General features: G+C 37.9%; 1 protein-coding gene across 1 annotated transcript in view; it reads right to left on the reverse strand.

The window, feature by feature from the left end:
- Positions 1–9,391: 9,391 nt before the first annotated feature.
- Positions 9,392–21,477, reverse strand: part of DDX18 (DEAD (Asp-Glu-Ala-Asp) box polypeptide 18) — a 70,385-nt gene continuing 58,299 nt past the window's right edge. Inside the window, exons 6-19 of the mRNA XM_010575222.1 lie at positions 21,366–21,475; positions 21,041–21,223; positions 19,886–20,029; positions 19,193–19,328; positions 18,608–18,708; positions 18,292–18,491; positions 18,089–18,203; positions 16,406–16,545; positions 14,844–15,005; positions 13,741–13,893; positions 12,903–13,016; positions 12,112–12,168; positions 11,061–11,238; positions 9,392–10,415 (exon numbers count right to left, since the gene is read on the reverse strand). Of these exons, the coding sequence (XP_010573524.1) occupies positions 10,273–10,415; positions 11,061–11,238; positions 12,112–12,168; positions 12,903–13,016; positions 13,741–13,893; positions 14,844–15,005; positions 16,406–16,545; positions 18,089–18,203; positions 18,292–18,491; positions 18,608–18,708; positions 19,193–19,328; positions 19,886–20,029; positions 21,041–21,223; positions 21,366–21,475 (1,936 nt within the window). The 3' untranslated portion in view covers positions 9,392–10,272. The remainder of the gene's footprint in view (positions 10,416–11,060; positions 11,239–12,111; positions 12,169–12,902; positions 13,017–13,740; positions 13,894–14,843; positions 15,006–16,405; positions 16,546–18,088; positions 18,204–18,291; positions 18,492–18,607; positions 18,709–19,192; positions 19,329–19,885; positions 20,030–21,040; positions 21,224–21,365; positions 21,476–21,477) is intronic.

Genomic DNA, 21,477 nt, shown 5'->3' on the forward strand with positions numbered 1-21,477 from the left:
CCCTTTCTCCCCCCGTGAGGCGGCGGGACACCCCCTTTCCCCTCACGGCCCCCATGAAGCGGCGGGACACCCCCTTTCCCCTCACGGCCCCCGTGAGGCGGTGGGACACCCGTGTCTCCTCACGGCCCCTGTGAGGCGGCGGAACACCCCCTTTCCCCTCACGGCCGCCATGAAGCGGCGGGACACCCCCTTTCCCCTCACGGCCCCCATGAAGCGGCGGGACACCCCCTTTCCCCTCACGGCCCCCGTGAGGCGGCGGGACAGCCGTATCTCCTCACGGCCCCCGCCCGCCATGTTCCCCTCAGCGCTCCGCCAGAACGTCGCCTTGGCCTCGAGCGAGCGGCCCCGCAGCCTGCAAGGTTGGGGACGGTTTTAGTACTGAACAAGAGTGGTTTCTAGGCTGTAGCATTTAAAAGGGAGTCTTTCCAGTAAAAAAAAAAAAAAATCTGAAATTCTCTTAAATCTTTAAGTGGCCAGGAACATCTCCATCTTTATGTCTGTTTCAGGGCAGGTTTACAGCACAGTTTCTTTACTACGGGTACGTGCCCAGCCTCTGAAAACGCGCCCTTGTCCTGGCCTTTTCCAGTAACTACCCTGGAAATCAAGATGTTTCAAAAGTAATTTTAAACCTGTTACAAAACCTCTTTCAAAGTCTGTAATAGATGTTAATAGGGTGGTACACATAGAGGAGACACAGCGATGAGCTTTGGCACTTTCTGAGTAATAAACAGTGACAAGTACTGTGACAGGATCATATAGCAACCTGGGTATTATATTTAAGGTGTGTTTAAGGTATTGTGTCTAAGGTCTTTGGGAGGTATCCTTTATCCCAGCCTACTTTCATTCCTCAGGTCCTTCACAACCTGTAATCGGCATTTCCACCCCCTTTGTTTCCCCTTAGTCCGTGACCAGGACAATTTCAGTGGGAGTTACTGGACAAAACACAGGCTCTTTTTCCTTACCAGGTCATTCGGTGCTGTTGAGAGATCTCCAATGGGGTTTGAAGTTGTTGACAGTCAGAAAAGAAGATCAAAGAAGGTCAGTGAAGTTTGTTTCCTTGCAAATAGCAGCACACCTACAATCACAGACTACAAAAGGGCAGAGTTTGGGGACAGGAGATTGGTTGCTCATTTTTGAGGTAGAGGACTGTTTTCTGGGTCAGAATAGTCCCGTCTAAATGAATGTTGCTCAAATCAATGTTCTTCACTTGCATTCACGCTCACTGAAGAAACAGCACCATCTGACAAAACACAGACCTCTCACAGCACCGTTACGTTACCCACAGCAAGGAGGGTCCAGCTTGCTTTACTCAGGGTTCCCAACTTCAAAAGCTGGATCAATGATGAAATATTACAGAAATGTAAGACAATGACTGTAGTCATAATAACCAGGCTGTTTTGTTGGTTAACTTTTGGATGCCACTTCACTCACCAGATGAACAGTAAAGCAAATAAATCCTTTCCCAGGCTCTTAATGCAGATATGATTTTAATTGTTCTTTCCTGCAATAATTCTAACAAGTGCTGTAGTGTAAGCCAGCAGCAAAGAGAAAACTATCTGCATTACTTACCAGATTTTATTATTAGGAGAAAAGGACTTCTGAGTGCCAAATGTCTCGCATTTTGCCACTTGAGCTTGCAATAGGCAGAATATGACAGAGCTTGTCAAGAAAAGCCTTTTCACAATACTGCTGCAAGTTAAGCCTAAAACGGCATCTGAAACAATTAGAGACTGCTAAAATTTGTCAGGGTTGGCAGACAGCACATGACTGCTTCACAAGCAACTCTGTATGCTTTGTCTTTATATTGCTCCTTTCTAATTTGTGTCTCGTTTTGTTAGTTAATGCTACTTTTAAAATGCCAGGTAGAGAATTACTGAACAACATATTATTCCTTTAAAAGGCACCCAGACCTAAAAGCAGTAAGGGAAACAAGCAGATAAAAAAGCCCTTTAACTTCTAAATGTTTCAACAATTGTCAGTCCAATTCTGTGAACTTAATAAAGGAATAAAAGAATCTTGTCACAATTTGAGTAACTCAGCTATTAAAGAAAGACTGCAAACAAACAAACAAAACTCAGACTAACTGCACAGTTTAATATTTAGGGACCCAAATGCGCCAGTATATGATCCATTTGTTCCTGCTCCTGCAGGAAATGAGATGGTCTTTTTTCTTATGTGAGGGTACTTCATTTGTGAGTTGCAGACTATGTGTGGGCCACCATTAAAGCACCCCAGATGATCTCAAAATCTTCCTCTCGTACAAGCTGTGCATCCCAACCCTCTACTCCTGTTTATTATGTATATGTGCCACATCCTGAGAGTTACATTACAATTCACACATCAAATGCATTGAGATCTCCCACTTTTTCCTCCTGCTTGGCTGAAATAACCTAGTCTTATAATACAGAGGCTTGAATAAAGTCTCAAAGGGATTTATTTTTTCTTGATAATTACCCCAGTGCTGTCTTGTCCTGTGAATGCAAAGGCTTAGTGCTCCTCAAAGATTGCTATGGCAACACATTACAATGTCTCAGAAACTAGGGTATACTTTGAAAAAAAGAGGGAATTTTAAAAAATGAGGAGACTGGCATGTATTCATGTACTCTAAATAACAGAAAAGCAAATAAATAAAAAAATTAAAAAAAACCAAGAAAGACAAAACAAAACACACGTTTCTTTTACTGAAACTAAAGGAGGACCTAGTTTACTTTTATGTACAGTTACAGTATTACAAGTTGCTGTCATGTCAGAGTGCAATGAAAACGATTAAAATCATTTGTTTCATTCACTGATAGTTTTCAGTGACCTCAGAAACTACAGTCTGCATCTTCACAGCTACTTCTTACAACGAAGTATGGCAGCGTGTATCCTGAAAAGAACCGATATCACCAACTGTTTCATTGCTCTTAAAATAAGCAAATAAATGTGTGACTAAGGACCTGGAACTAGATAACAGAATTAACAGTAAATACAAAATGACATCATCTTTCCATCCGGAAGTTTAGAGTTTTGTGGGCTGAGAAGTCTGAAGGATGCAAAACACAAAAAGGTGGAAAATAGTAATCTGCTTGTAAGTCTAGGAGTAGAAATACTTTACATCTTCCTTTGCATCTCTTCTCGTTTTTCCCTGCTGACCTGAGCACTGCTGAGAAAAGGACTTGTGACAGAGGTGAGGAATTGCAAAACATATTTCCTAGTACTTACCACCTTACCAAACACCACCTGCAAAACTCACTCTTCTGGCTGCTGACGTTAATTAATCTCCTCAGACTCAGTCTTGTCATAATTATATTCTTTTCTGTCACTCTAAAAGTTCTTAACTTAGCTTAACCCTCCCCAAATCCTTGTAATTCCTGTCCAAGCTCCCCTTTGTACAGTTGTGTAAAGAACAGGCTGTTTTCACCAGACAGCAGCTACCCAGGCCCACTTCATTATAGCTCTCTCCATTTTCAAGCACTTTCAAGGACAGCATGCTGCTTAGGAACAGCTTTGGAGGATGATGATTCATCCAGATAACAGAATTTCAACTCATTATGTGAAGTGATGCTGTACTTTTATAGCAAATATATACAATTTAAATATAGTTTACATTTTTCAGAACTTTGCTTTTATCTGTTAGAGATAGAAGCAGATTATTTTTAGACCGTTATAAAGGGACTACACTGAACTTCACTGTTTTGACTCATTTTCCATTTTTTGTTTTATATCTAAAATCCTATGAGAGCTTCTAGTAGATGCAATTTTATTCCATCTTCTGTTCTTTGCTAGCTCTTTAACAGAAAACCAGCCTCTTTTATAAAGCATTTTTCAGAAAACTCGGTTATATAAACCCTGCGATTAACTTGATAAATATCTAAAAAAAAAATTCAGCTCAAGGGAAAAACAAACCCTCAAAAGCCTTTCAACAGCTAGTTCCATATTTTTGTGATTGCAGATGTGATGGAGAATCCAGATGTCACATAAATCCTCGCTAGTATTGATTTTATTAATAATAATGAGCAAATCTTTGACAGAATAAGTTCCATTCAAATATCAGCTTTATGTAAACTATGAGGATGCGAGCCACTAAGTGCAAGGTTTTCAAACACAAGGAATAGTCAGCAAAGATCTGTATACCTGCATGAATTAGGTTTGCCACAGGGACCTGTGCATGTATTTTAACAGATAATGAGCCCTAGTACAGCTAAGGCCAAAACATGAGTACAAAGGGGATTATATAGTAGCAGGTTTGCTAACATCAGGCTTTCCTCCTGTTAGAGCAGACACATAATCCCCCCCCCCCCCCCCCCCCGAATAATCTATAATTGAGTAAATCTAATTTGTTTGACCTTGACTATTGGCTTCTGCTATTGCCAATAATCTTGAGGAGGAGCCAGAATTTTGGTGTGGTTTTTTTTTTAAATTATTATTTTGACTATGTACAAGATGTGGGCTTTCCACCTGTGGATTTTAATATTTTTAAGTGTCAGATTCAAAGTTATTTAGGAATCCATATCCATTGATTTCTATTTTAACTGGTGTCCAAGGAAGTTGCAGTGCCCAAATGCTTTTGATTCTTGTTCTAGCTCACTTCAAACATGTACAGCAACTCTTTTCCCATTTGTCTTAACTTTGCTGGAAACAGACCTCCTTCCTTGGACAAAGTGTTCACAAAACATTCCCCATATGGGCCACCGATTACTACTACTAACTCCACTGCCATTATAATGTGAATGTAAAGCAAGGCCTTTGTATGAATTTATCATGACTACAAGGCTGGAACGCATGTGTGTGGTTTACTTCTCTGTGCAATAGTTCTGAATAGGCAAGTTTCATACCCATACTCAAAGAATTCTTTGAATGAGTTTAAGATTAATGAAAACCTGTATACCTTATTGATTAGTTTGCACCTGAAATAGCACTGGTGTGGCCTCATCTTGAGTAGATGATCAGTGTAGGTCCCTTCCAACTGAAAATACTCTATTCTATTCTGTATCCTTATTTACAAATAATCCCTTGCTGAATTTATGTAGAAAGTGGGACAAAAAATTACGGAGAGTTTACATAAAGTTATAGTAGCACATACATGCAAAGCACTAGGAAGATTTGCAAAATTTTGCAATGAAGTGGAAAATACAATGTTTAAATAATAATTTAGCACTTCATATAGTTTTGTTACAGGCCATCTGCTGCTATGGCTTAGTACAGATCAAGGATTCTTTTTCTACTATTAAAGAATTATTACTTCTTTTAGTACTACAAGCCATTTGGCTAATTTTTCTTCTGCCACAATTAAGAGAGGAATGTAAAGATATCACTGAATACAACTTCTATGGAAAAATGAAGTTGCTTTATGTTTTTTTTGCTTTTTTTTTTTTTAAAGCAATGTAATTTTAGGGTTGCATTTATGCTCTCAAATTACATTGTGTAGGTATTAGTGTTACTATGTACCCTTCATAAAATCATTCTCAGGTCTCGTAATTACAGAAGGGTGCTGGGCAGAACTTACTTGCTACTCAAGCCTGTTTTCACTTTCCACACAGAAAGGGTTTTATTAATTAGAAGTGACAATATATCAAGAACATTTATCCAGAGCTTAAAAGGAAGACTCAATAGCTCCTACAAATTCACATGGTCTGTCAACCCCTATAAGTGAACATCTAGGTTTAGTTATGTAGAGTAACACATTTAATATTCTTGTAATTATCAACATTCATAGGTGATTGCAACCACTCATAGAGGAGCTCAGAAAGCCCTGAGTGGCTGAACATCTTCAGATGACAGCAAAAACAGAAAGGAACACTTGGAAGAAGTTTCAGAACTGTCATACAAGATTTTGCAGAGCCTATGATTTTCTTCTTTTTAATTCCTACCAACTGGGAAAAAATAGTAGATGGTTATGTTTTTCAGTGTTGTACCTTCCCAAACATTTTTGTAAGATGGACTGCTATTGTAGAGTATGCTCAGATTTTTTTTTGAAAGGTGAATGCAGTTCTTAAGCCGGATGACACCGATATAACAAAGTGACTGTGTGTCTAGACAGCACCCCAATTTTCCATTTGTCTTCCATTCTCTTAATGGCATCCTTCCTCTACCTCTCCTCACAACTCCATATCAAAAGTTTATTGTGGTGGCTAAGAGGAGAAAAAAAAAGGTAATCTCTTCGTCATGTGGCTGTGCAATAAAGAGATTTGACACAAGTAACATTATAGTATTTATGACTTTGATGCAAGCCAGCAAATTTTTTAGAAGCAAAGAGCATTCCAGTTCGAGAGGCTGGATTTTTATTTTCACGACTCAACATCTCCTATAAATCTAGAGCAAACAAAAGCATCAGAAACAGTTGCATGAATTCTCCTGTCAAGCCAAGCAGCTAAAATCCTGAGGAAATCAAGCTAGTAGAGCAAAAGTCAAGAGCAGAGACAGATTTTATTCTGTATGCCTAGCCAGTTCATTCTAGGCTTCTTTCAGCATTGTTATTTTAGTCTGACCCCCCCCCAACCAACCCATCTTTTAAGGGCCATTAACTGGCTCTTTTCTAGTTGCTAGGTTTTTAGATCTCTGCAAAATCCCTTGTAAGTTCTGGGGGTTTGAAGTGACTGGACAACTATCTCCTAAACAGGACAGCGGTAAACCTAAAAACGTAAGTCACAGCCCTGTGCTGTTTCCTGTCAGTACCCTGCGTTCCTTCACAGTGTGAAGAAACTAGAGAGCTCTACTAAAAAAATTTTTTTTTTTTAATCACATAGTCCTTTTCACCCTTCCTGTGAGAGCTTGTTTCCCCTGAGCCTTAGATTACTGGCTTGAAAGCAAATTAGTAGAGTATCTAAAGCTTTGGTAGCTAACTTGAGTCATCAACTCATACATGAAACAAAAAGGCTAATTACTGCCAAAATATAAACATACTTATTTACAGCAGACCTAAATAGATAATATCTTATCCAGTTCTCAAGTATTCTTGCTCTACACTGTCAATAAACATGCCCTCTACCTGTGACATTCATCCTGAAAAATTTGATGACAACACTTTGACTAGTCTTGTGCTTGTCTGTAACTCGGCAGCGTTATGGGCAGAGGAAACTCATATCATGACAAGATTTTTTATGATTATGAGCAGTAGCTCAGCAATGGAATTTTCCTTTATGGGCCTGTTCCAAGAACTGTCAAAAAAATCTTCCAGTTCAAGCAGGACAGTTTTGATCACCCCCTTAAGTGGTTTAAAGAGTCCAATTTCTTTGTCAAGGTTCTCAGAGAAAGAAGGCAATTTCTCACGGCACACAATATTAGTCCCCAACCTATCAGTCACTGTTATGAGACAAGCCTTGAGAGTCTGATGGCTGAGGTCTATTAACTGCTCACAAGATTGATAACAGGGTAAGTTGCAAAGGAAACGTTAGATTTCCAATCAGTTTGACAATCTTTTAAACTTCTTGCAATACCATAGTAGAATAGATGCTGCCTGATACACACGGATATTTAATCAGAAATTATTTTTCATTTATGATTCCATAAACAAAGAGAAAGGTAACTGCATCTGCACAATCCAGGAAGCTGAAGCCTTTCCCTTTCAATTCCCACTTAGTCTCAGCTCGGGAATTTCTCTTCTGCTTAATCAGGAAATTAGTGTAAAATAGCAGACTATGTAGTTACTACAGACTGTGCAGCCATTATACATCTATAATTTTTAAGTAACAGTGTTAACTTTTTTATTTTTAGGGTAAGCTAGTACTACTCTAGAGCAATACCATCCAGTCTTTTCATCTCCTAGATGAAATTATTTCAAAGATTTGTTACATATTCTTGATATATAAGAAAATGCAAACCAAATATACCAGGGAGGAGTTGTGCAGTCTTGTGCCAAATCCCTATTTTTCAGTTGTCCTCATATCAGACTTTAGAAATTGACAGTGCCTCAACTCTTCCAAAGAAAAAACTAGGTGGAACTGGAGGTTGTCTAGCTGCTGAGAAAGCCGTCAGCCTTCTGTTCCCAGAATGACGAGGAGCAACAGAAAAAAGCAGTTCTCTCTGAAGCAGATTTTTGCCTACATAGAGAAGTGGCAGGAATTCTGATGCGCTTTTAAGTCTAACCAGTTCTGGCTAAGCAGCACATGGTCACACAGGTGGTCGCTGACTGTGCCCATCATCTCAGCTTTTTTCCTGTTCCAAATGAATACTCCACACTATTTCATTCACACTGCTTGTGCCCACATAACCATGCTCTGATCTTTACAGTGGTTTACTGCAGCTTTGCTTACATCTCTTTCCAAGTAATTAATTTTGCATTCATCTAATGAGTCCCTCAGAGTTAATTTCACTACAGTGTAAGTCAACTCCCATACCGTAACTGCACAGCTTGCAGGTTTAGACAGAACTCTTCAACTGCATGATGCTGTAGATCTCAGAGATAATTCTTAAAATGTGCTGTTAATAAACAAACATGAGAACTACTTTGATGTGTATTATTTATAATACATAAGCAAACCTGGAATCAAAGATCAGAACTCAATGAGCCAGGCATCATGTACTTAGTATCGCTTACCTTTCAGAGCGGATTTTCCTTTTTCATTGCAACCCTGGAAGCATAAGACATTCAAATCCTAGTAACAAAATTAATCTACTTAAATATTTTGACATATCAGAAGTTCTTAATATCTGACCAATGTTAATCAAGAGTCTTGGAAAGTCCATTAGGACTTAAAGTCAGCTCTTTCACAAAACGGGGAAAAAAGGCAACACTCAGTTCTGAATGGTGGAAGCACTAGCAACAGAATGCTCATACTATTTTCCCCCAAAATATGATCTGGTTTCTCTAAGGGTGGAAAGTTTGTTCACCAATGCTTTTCTGCAATACTTCAATGTGCATATGAAAGTTTTAAATCTGACATGCTACTTCAAAAGACCTAAGGAATGATGGTCCATTTTATACTGGAATAACTACATATACTTTTGTATTCATAATTAGTCCTGGGTTACATTTTAGATGTAAATTAAAAGGTGTAGTCATACAGGGCCCAGATTTCTGGAATCTGTGACATTTTAGTCTTTCCCTGCATTGATGGATATAAATTTTTGAAACACTATTGCCCACCACCATTGTAGCCTCCTAAGAATAGTTACGTACTTCTACAATGGTAGAGATCTGAAAATAATATATGTAATATAGTTACTCTACTTCTGCCCAACTCGTGTATTCTTTTTGTACTTAAGTCTCCATGTTTGTTCTGTTTGCAATGTGTATTCTGCCCTCTTTCATTTCAGTCTTTTATATTTCTCCCTCAAAATATCCTTCTAGTATATTTATACCCCATTTCTCTTTTTCATTTATTGAGTCTCTCCACCCCCTCAATCCTGTGACAGTATCTTTGAGTTTGCCCATCACTGATCTGATAAACTGAGACTAAATAGCAATTAAGATACAACTGCAAAAATTCTCACTGCATCAAGGTTATGGAGTATTTAAAAAAAAAAATTATCTGGGCCAAGTGCTTCAATTTATGTAATCTGCTTTTCTTAATTTTCTTTGCATATTCATAAGAGCATACACTAGAAATTACCAGATGGATAAATTCAGATTTAAAGAGAACAGGAAGGAACACCAAACATTTCACTAGAATGTTGCCATTTTATCACAACATTAAAAGAAACAGTATTAAGCATATCCCAGATGTGCTATAAAAGATTTTTTTTTTTTTTTTTAAATCTTGGACACTGTACTTGTTATACAGATACCATGACTAAAATTAATCACAAGCTCATACAACCTTAATTATTCATAGGTATGTTCTGTTCTAAAGGAATCTTCCTATATTCTTCAGCATATTTGATGGACAAGCAGAGTTCTGTAGCACTAAAAACCCTTGCAATGATTCATGTCAGCAAAGTTTTTTTTTAATCTCACACTATAATCTGTCCTTGCATTGTATATTCCAACAATTTTCAGAGGTGTGCATAGAAAAAAGGGTACATATAAAGCAAATTCTTCTATAAAACCTAAAAGTATTTTTTCTTTCTTTAATGAAAAACTCTGTAGTATTGACTTAAGATAATTGTATTCAACTATCTTCTTCCTTACAACAAGTATGGCAAAATTAGCTGGCCATATTCTCCCTTTCTATCTTTAGTCTCCCTTCCAAAGAGTCTTCCTGAACTGAAAGATAAAAGATGTTCCCACAAACAAAACCATAAAGACGCCTAAAAACATGAACAGAGCAGTTTAAATTAGAAGTAACTGCCAGATGGTTTTGATCACGGTAGTCTATTCCAGTGCCACAAGCCATTTTAATGAATGTATGATTAACGAGAAAACTGCCGACTGTCCGATTTCTTGCTAATGTGTTTGAAGATTTTAGCTTTGTGGACGTTCTTCGATTTCTGGTAACCAAATCCCCCACCTCCACCTCTTTTCTGTAGTCTTCTGCCATGGTTGCTGTTCACATCTGGAATTTTATTGGTTAAAGAACTTAAAAAGGAATACTTTGAAATGTTGCTTTTTAGGTATTGTAAGGGTTATTAATGTGAGAAGAAATAGCAGCATTATACAAAAAGCTCAGTTGCATAACTACAGACAAAACTAGAACTTTGTGCCTATGGTTCTAAATAATGCTCTTCTTCCTCCAGTTGTCCAACTAAGTTGGCCAAAGTACTACTGCTTCAAATTCCATCCACTGGCAAGTTTGACAGTAATCTAGACAGAGCCTTCTATTTCACGCTCTTCCACCTCTATTTCAATATTCCATGATTATTAAACTTACGCACTTACCTTTCAATGAAAATAATTTTGCATGGAGAACAGCACTCTAGAACACGTATGCATTCCAGCATCTGCTACCCCACAGCAACTGAAGCATGTACAGCATGCACATACATTAAACTATAGATGTTTGTAGGCAATTTTTGCAGTTTTAGTATTTGCTATTTAACATTTTCTTTGATAACCTGTTGCTGGAGCATGATGCATTTATGTGATTAATAGCAAAAAATAATAATAATCAGAATTTGAAGTAGCATAGGAACTTCAGTAAGTTGCATTTAACATTTATAACACAGAAATTCAGCTTTGAAATACTGCAGTAAAAGGATACTGAGGTCAACAAAGGGAGGAATTTTAAAACCAAATGAAAGGCTGACTTTGGGAAGATCCAAGTTATTGACATTATAGATCTGCTTCAGAGAATGGGAATCATAAGCTCTAATGTAGGCTTTGTATGCTTCCTGGGCTGACTTGTGAAGGAAGTAGTTCTTCTCAATCAGTTTTTCCAGCTGTTGGAAGAAAAAAAAAAACCAACAAACGAATGACAAAACAAGACACACATCCAATTATAGCTGTAAGAACTGTATAAATTATATTCAAGTAGATTATTTACTGTGTGAGTTGTAGTGACATTCACTATTCACTTCAGCAAAATTGCCCTGTGACAGTAGAGTGCACATACATATATTAGAGTGCTTTTACAAACAAATAGAGGGACAAAAAAGCCTGAAGCTGAATTACAGTACAAAGCCACAGCAATATGAAAATTTACAGAAATATTAAATTGGGTTGTCCCAATCAAGAAGGAGTATACAACTGCAGCCACACCATGAAACTATGTGTATTGAGAATTAATGGACAACAACAGTATACTTTTAAGGCAGACATCTAAACTGTACCATTCCATGTAATTCTATACATAGTCTTATCTATTGTGGTGCAAATGCATTGTAAAATAAGCAGGATTAATTCTAAGACAAAAATACATATGCACTACTGTAGACTGAGACATTTTACAGCTACCAAAACTCCATTTGCTATGCCAGACAAGAACATTCTGTTCAAAAACTGAAAGCAGGGTTACATCACTGTGGTTTTGCAATGTAATGCGAAAAAACAATTCTTACAAGCAAATTCATACCATATCATGTTGACAATTTAGTACTAGATATTAAAATTCTTCTTTAATTTCTAAACTTTTTATCATTTTACTGTCATCAAAGGACTACATGGCAGGAGGATTTACTGCACAGTACTCACCTACCGGAACTTTTCCAAACAAGCACACACATTTTTAAACTGCAGTTGTTATAGACCAACAGTCTCCATGTAAATTATTATATAGATATTCACAGTAGCTGTAGTATGAAGTCATTTCATACCTGAGACTGGATGTCTGAAATTTTTGACCAGGAAAATTCAAATTCACTTAGTGGTACCTTAAAAAAAAAAAAAAAAGAAAGAAAATATCAAAATTACTTATACTGTGTAAATAACAAATGTGTTTAAGACCTAAGACAAATAGAAGATGACCCACTAGATAACAGAAGATTCCTTTTTTAATATCACAGCTGTATCTGTAAAGTGCCTTTACAGCAATATGCCAGTATCATCACTTCCTTAAGCTAGAGTAATTAAGATGCCAGTATGACACTTTTACTACTTTAGCTTTTGCTTTAGAAGCTATACCACTTTTGTTACAAGTGGCAAAACTCTGTAAACAAGCCCATTAAGAGAGCAACCAAGAAACTACATGCAGTTATATCATAGTAAAATGATTATATTTAGAAGGTGGCTACACTACTTTTGGAATTGAACAAAATGCAATTGAATCTTTGAAAAGAAAAAATAAAAACTGCAGAAGCAGCATCTGGGTTTTAATTTCCTCTGGATGGTCAAACTCCCAGTATCCTTCCACAGAAAGCTCACAGGAAATTTATTTATTTTTTAGTAACACAAGTTGCACAGTTGCAAAGCAACTATAAATACACTCAATATTGACTTTTATGCTGCTGACTTCAAAGTCAGGTGTTCAGTTAAGTATCTTCTAAGCAACAGAATGCTTCTTGCTTAAAAAACTAAAATGTTTGATTAATCATTACAGTTTTTGCCTTTAAAAACCTATTGCACAGTAAAAATAATAATAAAAAAATAAATCCAGACATAAGTTTACCCTGGCTTGTTTTAGGTAACGAAGAAAGCCCAGTTCTTCTGGTCGTAAAATGAGCAGAGCATGTCCTCTACCATTTATGCCTCTGGCAGTTCTACCGACACGATGAATATATTCCTTTTAGAAAGAATAAGAAACAGCAAGTCCAATTAGTCTTTCAAATATGTAATAATCAAGCAGCTTCACCCCCCCCTTCCCCCAATTTAACATTAATATGGTGTAATGCATCATCCATTATTATTTAAGACTTTTTCTTAGTACTGACACACGGATGAGGGAAACCAAGTGCGGACGATGCAAAGCGTAATTAGGCTGAGACAGAACACCTGGCTAAAAGTATTTTACCTTTTACTGAAGAAAAAAAAACATAGTCTACTGTAACTGAAAATTAAACTTTGCTTTTGGTATATTTGCTGTGTATATTTGTCAAAACTTCTGAGTTTTTTGAGTTTTGCTTGTTTACACTGGACGTTTATTCAAATACGAATACTGACATTTAAGTAAAAATAAAATTTCCACTGGAAAACCTGTTAGGGATTCAGGAGTGCATATATAAACTCATACTCCTCCTGAAAAGTGTTCTGTTGTTCAGCTGATAAGATTTTAAATTAATTTAACAGCACAAAGAATAATGTTTTAAAAAGCAACTCTTAAAACGAAGGTCTCAGCTAGGTGCAGCATTTCCTAGGAGCTGGTGAAAGGAAGTGGAAGCAATCAGTTGCTAGATATGAACATGGCTGAATCTTGACCTCTGTCAAGCAGCAGCTTCAGCTTTTCTGTGCAAGCTTGTTTGCTAGGATTTAGTTTGTTGCTGTGAAGTTTCTCTATTTCTTTAACTTACTTTTGGATCATCTGGAGGGTCATACTGGACAATCCAGTCAACTTCAGGAATATCCAATCCTCTGGCAGCTACATCAGTGCACAACAGTATTCCAGATTCTGCATTACAGAACTGGAAAAATGTTGTAGTACGTTTGGTTTGTTTCTGCTTGCCCTAAAAGGAAACAAACACATTAAGGATCAAATACCAACTAACAACAACAACAAATCTGCCAACTTGTAAGCTTAAATCTATTACCCAATTCACGTATTATATATCACTGCAGAAAATATAAACTAGTTTGGGGCATCTTTCCATATCATGGACTACATGAAGTGGTATCTCTCTGAGGTTACACTCTATCTTCCAAAGCATTAAAAATTTGGTTGCGTGAGTATTCTTTTCAGGGGGACTGCATAAATGCCTGAAGTTCAGAAAAAGGACATTTGCAAGTCTAGCAACATGTCAGATAGATTACAGGTTAAAAAAACCAACCAACCAAAACCCATACTTGTAACAGTTCTATTGAAGTATAGCAAGAAAATACCCAAAAGAACAAAATAATAATTAAAAAAAAAAAAAAAAAAAAAAGACATTTGTGGTCAGTTACAACTGTTTCATAAACGTTCAGTCAATTCTTTCTCCTAAACTATGCATTTATGGTTTTGACAAAAAATTTAAAACACTCATCCAAATGGCGAGAATTGGAGTAGTACAACCAAACATCACCCTGGCCTTAAAAAAAGCACCCAATGTGTCAGGGATCAGTGTTTGGATTCCTCTGACAATAGCTTTGCTCCACAAATTGAGTTTTAATGCTTGTGAAAGGCAACCCCCTTGGAAGAAAACAAAAAGCTTTCTACACACAGAGCATTAATTAGTATCAGAGTTCAGCCCTGGCTTGGAAAATAGCAAGATTAACAATATTGAAGTGTTGTTATTACATAGTCTTTGCTTTATCTCTTTCTTCTACAGACTAATCAAGATCATCACCAGTTTTGTGATGAGCAGGGTGTCTGTTTATTAGAAACTGGACTGAAATAAACAAGGCAAATGTGAGGTCAGTAACAACTTAGAGGTACTATCAGATTAATTAAAAATAAATTAATGAATAAAATACTTACGTGAATGGCCAAAACAGGCAGATCAATATAGTTGAGTAATTCATAATGGTACTTCACTGACATACATGAAGAAAAAAATACCATTAGTTTCTTCTTCCGGTTCTTCTTGAGGAATGTGAAGAGCAAAAGGAATCTTTTTTCTGATGGACACACTACATACCCCTGGAAAATTTTTAAATATTGTTAAATAAAGTAGTATGGAACAAACTTTTGTTTCAGCAATACAATTAAATCAGGGAAGCATTATGTTGTGAAACAAATATGCCAAATAGTTACCTTTTCCAGGTGTATTGGGCCAAACCATTTGATTTAGTGTCTATCCCTCACCTTGGTATATGAAACTCCTAAAGATGATGAGCTTCCCCTGTACTCGGCACTGGTGAGGACGCACCTCGAGTACTGTGTTCAGTTTTGGGCCCCTCACTACAAGAAGACATCGAGGTGCTGGAGTGCGTCCAGAGAAGGACAACCAAGCTGGTGAGGGGCCTGGAGCAGAAGTCTTATGGGGAGCGGCTGAGGGAGCTGGGGCTGTTTAGCCTGGAGAAGAGGAGGCTGAGGGGACACCTTATCGCCCTCTACAACTACCTGAAGGGGGGTTGTAGCGAGGTGGGTGCTGGTCTCTTCTGTCAGGTGGCTGGGGATAGGATGAGAGGAAATGGCCTCAAGTTGAGGCAAGGGAGATTTAGGTTAGATATTAGGACAAATTTTTTTACTGAGAGGGTTGTCAGACATTGGAATAGGCTGCCCAGGGAAGTGGTTGAGTCACCATCCCTGGAGGTATTCAAAAAGCGAGTAGATGGGGTACTTCAGGACATGGTTTAGTGGGCATGGTTAATGGTTGGACTCGATCTTGAAGGTCTTTTCCAACCTAAATGATTCTATGATTCTAACTTGGCAACAAACTTACTATACTAACTTGAAATACGAAGAAGTAATTTTTAATTAATTCTTCAAACTAATTTAAGTTCAGTGAAAAGTAAATACTTTATACAATAAAAATTCATTTCAGTAACTCTGAATTACTGACATTAGGCATGAAAAAACTGCATAGGGTTCTTAGCATTTTTTATTATTTCAAGAATTTTATTTTATGGAATTCTTGCTACTGGTTTACTCTTTTAAGGTAATACACAGCTACTAGTAATTTTATAACAACACTAATCATGCCAACTGCACAAACACAGAAACTGCTGTGCAACTCCAGTTAGCTATTATATGAAGCAGCAACAATGAAATATATCTGAAGTACATATATGTCTAGTCAGTAACGTGGAAAATAGACAACTGGAGCTTACGTATGTAACATAGATAGGAATAGACAAGTGTAAGTAACTATATTACTATTTCATGAGGTTTTATATCATCTGTCCTGCAAACATTGACTACATGCGTATAACTTCCTATAGTTAGCAGACCATATAAAGCACTTTAGGCAACTGATAGCTTTTGCCCATTAGGATGGTAAACACCATTTAAGACAGTGTTTGTACAACCCAGTTAAAAACACATAGGCTTTGATATGTTCACAGATCATGCCCCTTTTAATAACATCTGTGTTTTACCTGTTCAAGACCATCTACTGTTGCTGTCTCCTTGTTATCATCAACCCCAACATATAGTGGCTCTTTCTTCAGAGATATCTTTGCCAGATCTTCAACCTTTCTGGTTTGTGTAGCAGAAAAAAGCATCGTCTGTCTGCGCTCTGAAAAAATATTTGGAAAGACAGCCTCATTTTTTAAAGGAGAATTCAAATAGCAAGTCCATAAAATCTCTAGCTGCAAACTTCCCTGAGCAAGTCTTCTATTTTTTTAAATTAAATTCTAATTCAAACATACTGCTGCTGACAAACAAAAAGAGGTGCAATTGTATTATGGATTGTACAGGATGCTTACTTAGGCTGCCCCCACCCCCAAAATCCTATCAAAACACTATATTCTTTCTCTCTGGGAAAATGTTAATAATCATTTGCACTCCAGTTTAGACACAAAACAATTATTTAAATGGAGACCAACTTTGTAATTCTAACTATAAATTGATTTCATTTGCATGAATAGTAAAATGTTTTTTTAAAAAAAAATTGTGCTAGAGATTGCGCAAGAAAAAATTACAAAAACTAAAGAGCATTGTAAATGTTTGTCTTGCATAGTCAGTCTAGAACATACACAAATGTGCATGTTATTTAGTCACGTGGCAGTATGTCTGTACTGAGCCTCAGTGACTTCCATGGTCTTAGAGCAGGTGTAGGAAATCTCTTGCCTATCACCTCTCAGCTCAAAAATATATCCTCATCCTGTAACATTTTCTTGTTACACGAGTACGTGGAAAATGCATACTTAGGCTGTTCCATTTCACAACTGCAAGAACAGTAGCAGTTGTTCTTGCTGAAGAACTGGTGCCACCATTTTTGAATTTTATTTTTTGTCTATTTTGAAGTGTCTGTTTTAAAATATAATTTCTTTCCTAATGGGATAAAACCAAATTGAACTCATGCAAAGTAAAAATTTCTTTTATCTATCATTTTCCACTTCACAAAAAACATGTAATTTTCCTAGTCTTCCTTCTCTTTCCATTTTTAGCACTGTTCACTAATATTCTTCACAGGATGTTATTTATTAGATTTATGTATCTGCATTTTAAACACGCAGATCTGAATGTCAATATTTAAAATGTGGAACCTCAAAATATTTATCACCGATTTTTTTATATACTATTTCCATGGGGGAGCTTTTCTACATTTTGAAAGTTAAAGGGAGAGCCTTGTTAACTCTGAGAATGTATTTAACACATCAATTATGAAGAATAGCTAAGTGAAAAGTGAGGGAAAGAAAATGTTAAGGTAAACAAACTTCCTTAAGATACTGTTCTCTGAGGCATGAAGAAAATTCAAACTGCAAGTCAGAAGACCTTTTTCTTTATATTTAAGCCTTATTGGGAAATAATGAATTGCAGGAAATAAATGGGCAGAGGAAGATGAATGAGAGAACGTAGACGTTAAACTAAAAGGATCTTATACGAACAGAATTATAGCCCTAAAGTGCATATGAAAACTCTGTCCTTCATATAAATGATGTTAAAGTAATATATACTAGCTATCAGGAAAAAAGAACAGAGTAAGACAATCACTCTGAAGTGCATTTACAGAACTATAAAAATTAATGACTTCTCTTATAATAATTGAGTCATAAAGAAGACATAATGTTAGTCAAGTGATTTCGAGGAAAGACAGATTTTTTTTCTTTCCTTACTTGGTAGAAGTTTTATGATCTGTTTCATTTCTTCTTCAAATCCAACCTCCAAGATACGATCCGCCTCATCAATTACCAAACACTGCAAGTTCTTATACATGAAACCTGGAGTGTTCTAGAAGATTAACAAATTCAGAGTCAGACAGGGACAGGAGTTTTATTATGTTTCAGTAACACAGATTAGGCATCAATATTTTATCTACCTGCATATGATCAAGCAGTCTTCCTGGTGTTGCTACAATGATGTTGATTCCATTTCCAAGTTTCTGTGCTTCTGCTGATCTGTTACTACCCCCCATTATCAGACCATAGGTGTGAACATGATGATTCATAAGTTCTTTAAGAACTCCGTAGGTTTGCATAGCAAGCTCTCGAGTAGGAGAAAGAATAATAACACCCGTTCCTAAAAAACACACCAATCAGACAAGACTAAGTTAAAACTCATCCAATCCCTCTCCTTGCCACATCCCTCAATGGCTGCACCATAGTAAAATTAAACTGTGAAACGAAGACCCTTACCATTTCTAGGCATGAATTTTAGCTTGTAGATGAGCTCTACTGCAGGAATAAGAAACGCAAGTGTTTTGCCACTGCCTGTTTTTGCGGCTGCTAAAATATCCCTGTATGCAGTGGTTAGAAAAAGAAGTATTTAGTTGATCGTACAGAAAAAAGAACAATCCTATTTTGTACAATGTTGACAACATAAAAACATAACATGGCTTAAAAGAAACCAGTAGAGTTAGTATTAAGAGCTTGGTGGCAGATGTGGTCCACAGCAATGTGTCACTATGTCTCTAGTGACAGATGTGAGACAGTGTCTTTGAAACACACTGACAAGAAGACCAGCGAAAACACACTCCCCTGCTTTCAAAGCTGAATGCAAAGCAGGTTCCATGAGCTTACCCTAATATTTGTTCACAGGCAACACAGACATACTTTGTTAACTTGTATTAATGTCTATAAACAAAATATGTAAAACATATGAGAACACATTTAAAAAAAAAAGTTTAGCTGCAGAAAATCACATTTCATGTATTTAGCTTGCTAGCAAAATTTACACAACATTTGAGGTCAATACAGTAACTAAAAAGACTGATTTCTTACCTGCCTTCCAAAAGCGGCTTAATACTTTTATGCTGAATTTCGGTCATGTGCGTAAAACCCATGTCATTTATGCCTTTCAATGTATTCTCACTGACAACACCAGCCAGGGAAGTGAAAGAATTGTCTTCAAAAGCACCTGAAGTGAGAGGGAAAAATAAAAAATATTCAAACTTACTTAGCTTCATGTTCAAACTATTCAATGCCATCTATCCTCTGAGATTACCCAGCTAAAATTGACCTAGATGAAAAAAAAAAATCAAAGGACTTTTTCTTATTCCTTTCTACCACAAAATGCCAAGACATTGACAAAATACTGTGTATGAATGTGTTCCTACAAATACTACACAGAGCTGTTAAAAATGAACACGAATGCACTGCTTCTCCTGCCAGATTTACTAGCTGTATACCTCCATCTTGCTCTTCATTGACTTTTTCCTCTATAGTTAAGCATATGTGTGCATATGTTTTAAAACAGTTTTTCACTAGTAATTTTAAGACTAACAGGAGTGTGTACCTAATAAAAACTTCAAAGAACAGTAACTGAGTAACAGCTGTACAGTTGCCAGTGTCATGTCACCTATATTCAAACACCTGGCTTATAAAGCTAATTCGAAAAATGCAACTTGCTCTGAAAGAAAGCGTTAGATAGACCTTGGTTTTCCGCACATGTACAAAAAAGAGAACACGAGATACCTGTTACACCTAGTGGTAAACAGGGCACTTCATCCTCCTCCCCCTCCTCCTCTTCCGCTTCTTTCTCTCCAGAATCCTGCTCATCTCCATCTTCTACCCCCACAGATTCATCTTCTTCACTTTTTGCTTTTTTAGCTTGTGCATCTAGAGCGTCATTTTACAGAAGACAAGTCAGTTAGAGATATGAAGGACATGTTCCTCATTAACAGTTGTTCCACAGAGTGATTTTCTTTAGTCTGTAATCCACGTACAAACATCATGCTTTTTTCATGGGGTGGGAGCGGGGGGCAGGAGAAGGGGAGGCAAGGTTTCTGTGGAACTTTCTGAAGCAGAGAGCAAAAAATTCAGAAGTTCCTTACACACAGTCCGCTTTGCACCGTACAGCAGCGAAGCTTAATGTATACTATATGAAATTTTCTGTGGAAATGAGGAACAAGTTACAAAATTCTTTCCTATCTGTAATGCAGGCATCAAGTTTCCAAGGCAGTTTGTGCTCAGGTCATGTGAAATGTAACGTCTGTTCTGTTCTAAGTACCTGAATCCTCAGACAACTGCAAGAAAAGACCTGTTTATTTCCATAACCATGGGAAGTATCACTAAGATCAAACACATAAAAGATGGAAGCTTCAAATAGATATAAAAATATACATGCGTGCACATATATATACATGTACAAAAATCTAGCAATATTTGCAGGATGCAATTTTTTGTGGTAGTTTCCCAGTATACTTTAGTTTCATAATATACAGATGTTGCCAAAGGCTGGATGCGTTGCTAAAAAGATGTGGTGACTGGACGTTCAGAAACCATCTATTTGTCAAAGCTCTACTTTGAAAAACAGTATAGGTATTTGTATAAAAAACAAGCAAAACGTCGAAACTTAATGTTAGAAAGCAGAATCCTATGCAACAATTAAATTAGTTGCTATGGGTTTAGTACATATCAGGGTTCAACTGTTGCAGGTGGAATAAGGAAACAGGTAACACGGAAGGCCTCCAGGGCTTTAAAAGGTACCCCAGACCAACACACGGTACTTCTCCCAGTCCAGCCCACAAATCCCCTCCGACAGGGCGGAGAAGGGCAGCAGGCGCTTGGCGGGCTCTCCGAGACCCACTCAGCCCTGGGAGACGCGCTGTGTTTGTTGAGATAACGTACCGCCACCCGCATTCGCCACCGCTTTCCTCTTCTTCTTCTTCCTCCTCTTCTCCTCCCCGCCGCGGGGGCCGGCAGCATCTGCGGCCTCCGAGGCCGCTCCGGCCGCCGCCGCCTCTACCTCGGGGGCCGCCTCCGCCTCCTCCTCCGGGGGGCCCTGCGATGCCGCCTCGCCCGGCGCAGGCACTGCACGGCGCGGAGACACGTTTCAGAGAGAAAGGGGGGAAAAAAACCCACAAAGTCAGAAACGGCTGCGCAAGCGCTCGGTGGGGGAGAGGGTCCGCATCGGCCGCCCGCCCGGCCCCGGCCCGGCCCGGCCCGGCCGTACCTGCCCCCTCGGCCGCCCGCAGCTTCAGGTTGCGCTGCCGCAGCTTCAGGTTGCGCTTGTGGATCTTCCTGCGGAGCAGCCGCATGGGCAGGTTGCCCGCGGCTACCCACAC

Source organism: Haliaeetus leucocephalus, unplaced genomic scaffold (genome assembly GCF_000737465.1).
Source record: "Haliaeetus leucocephalus isolate CR32 unplaced genomic scaffold, Haliaeetus_leucocephalus-4.0 Scaffold451, whole genome shotgun sequence".
Taxonomy (NCBI): Eukaryota; Metazoa; Chordata; class Aves; order Accipitriformes; family Accipitridae; genus Haliaeetus; species Haliaeetus leucocephalus.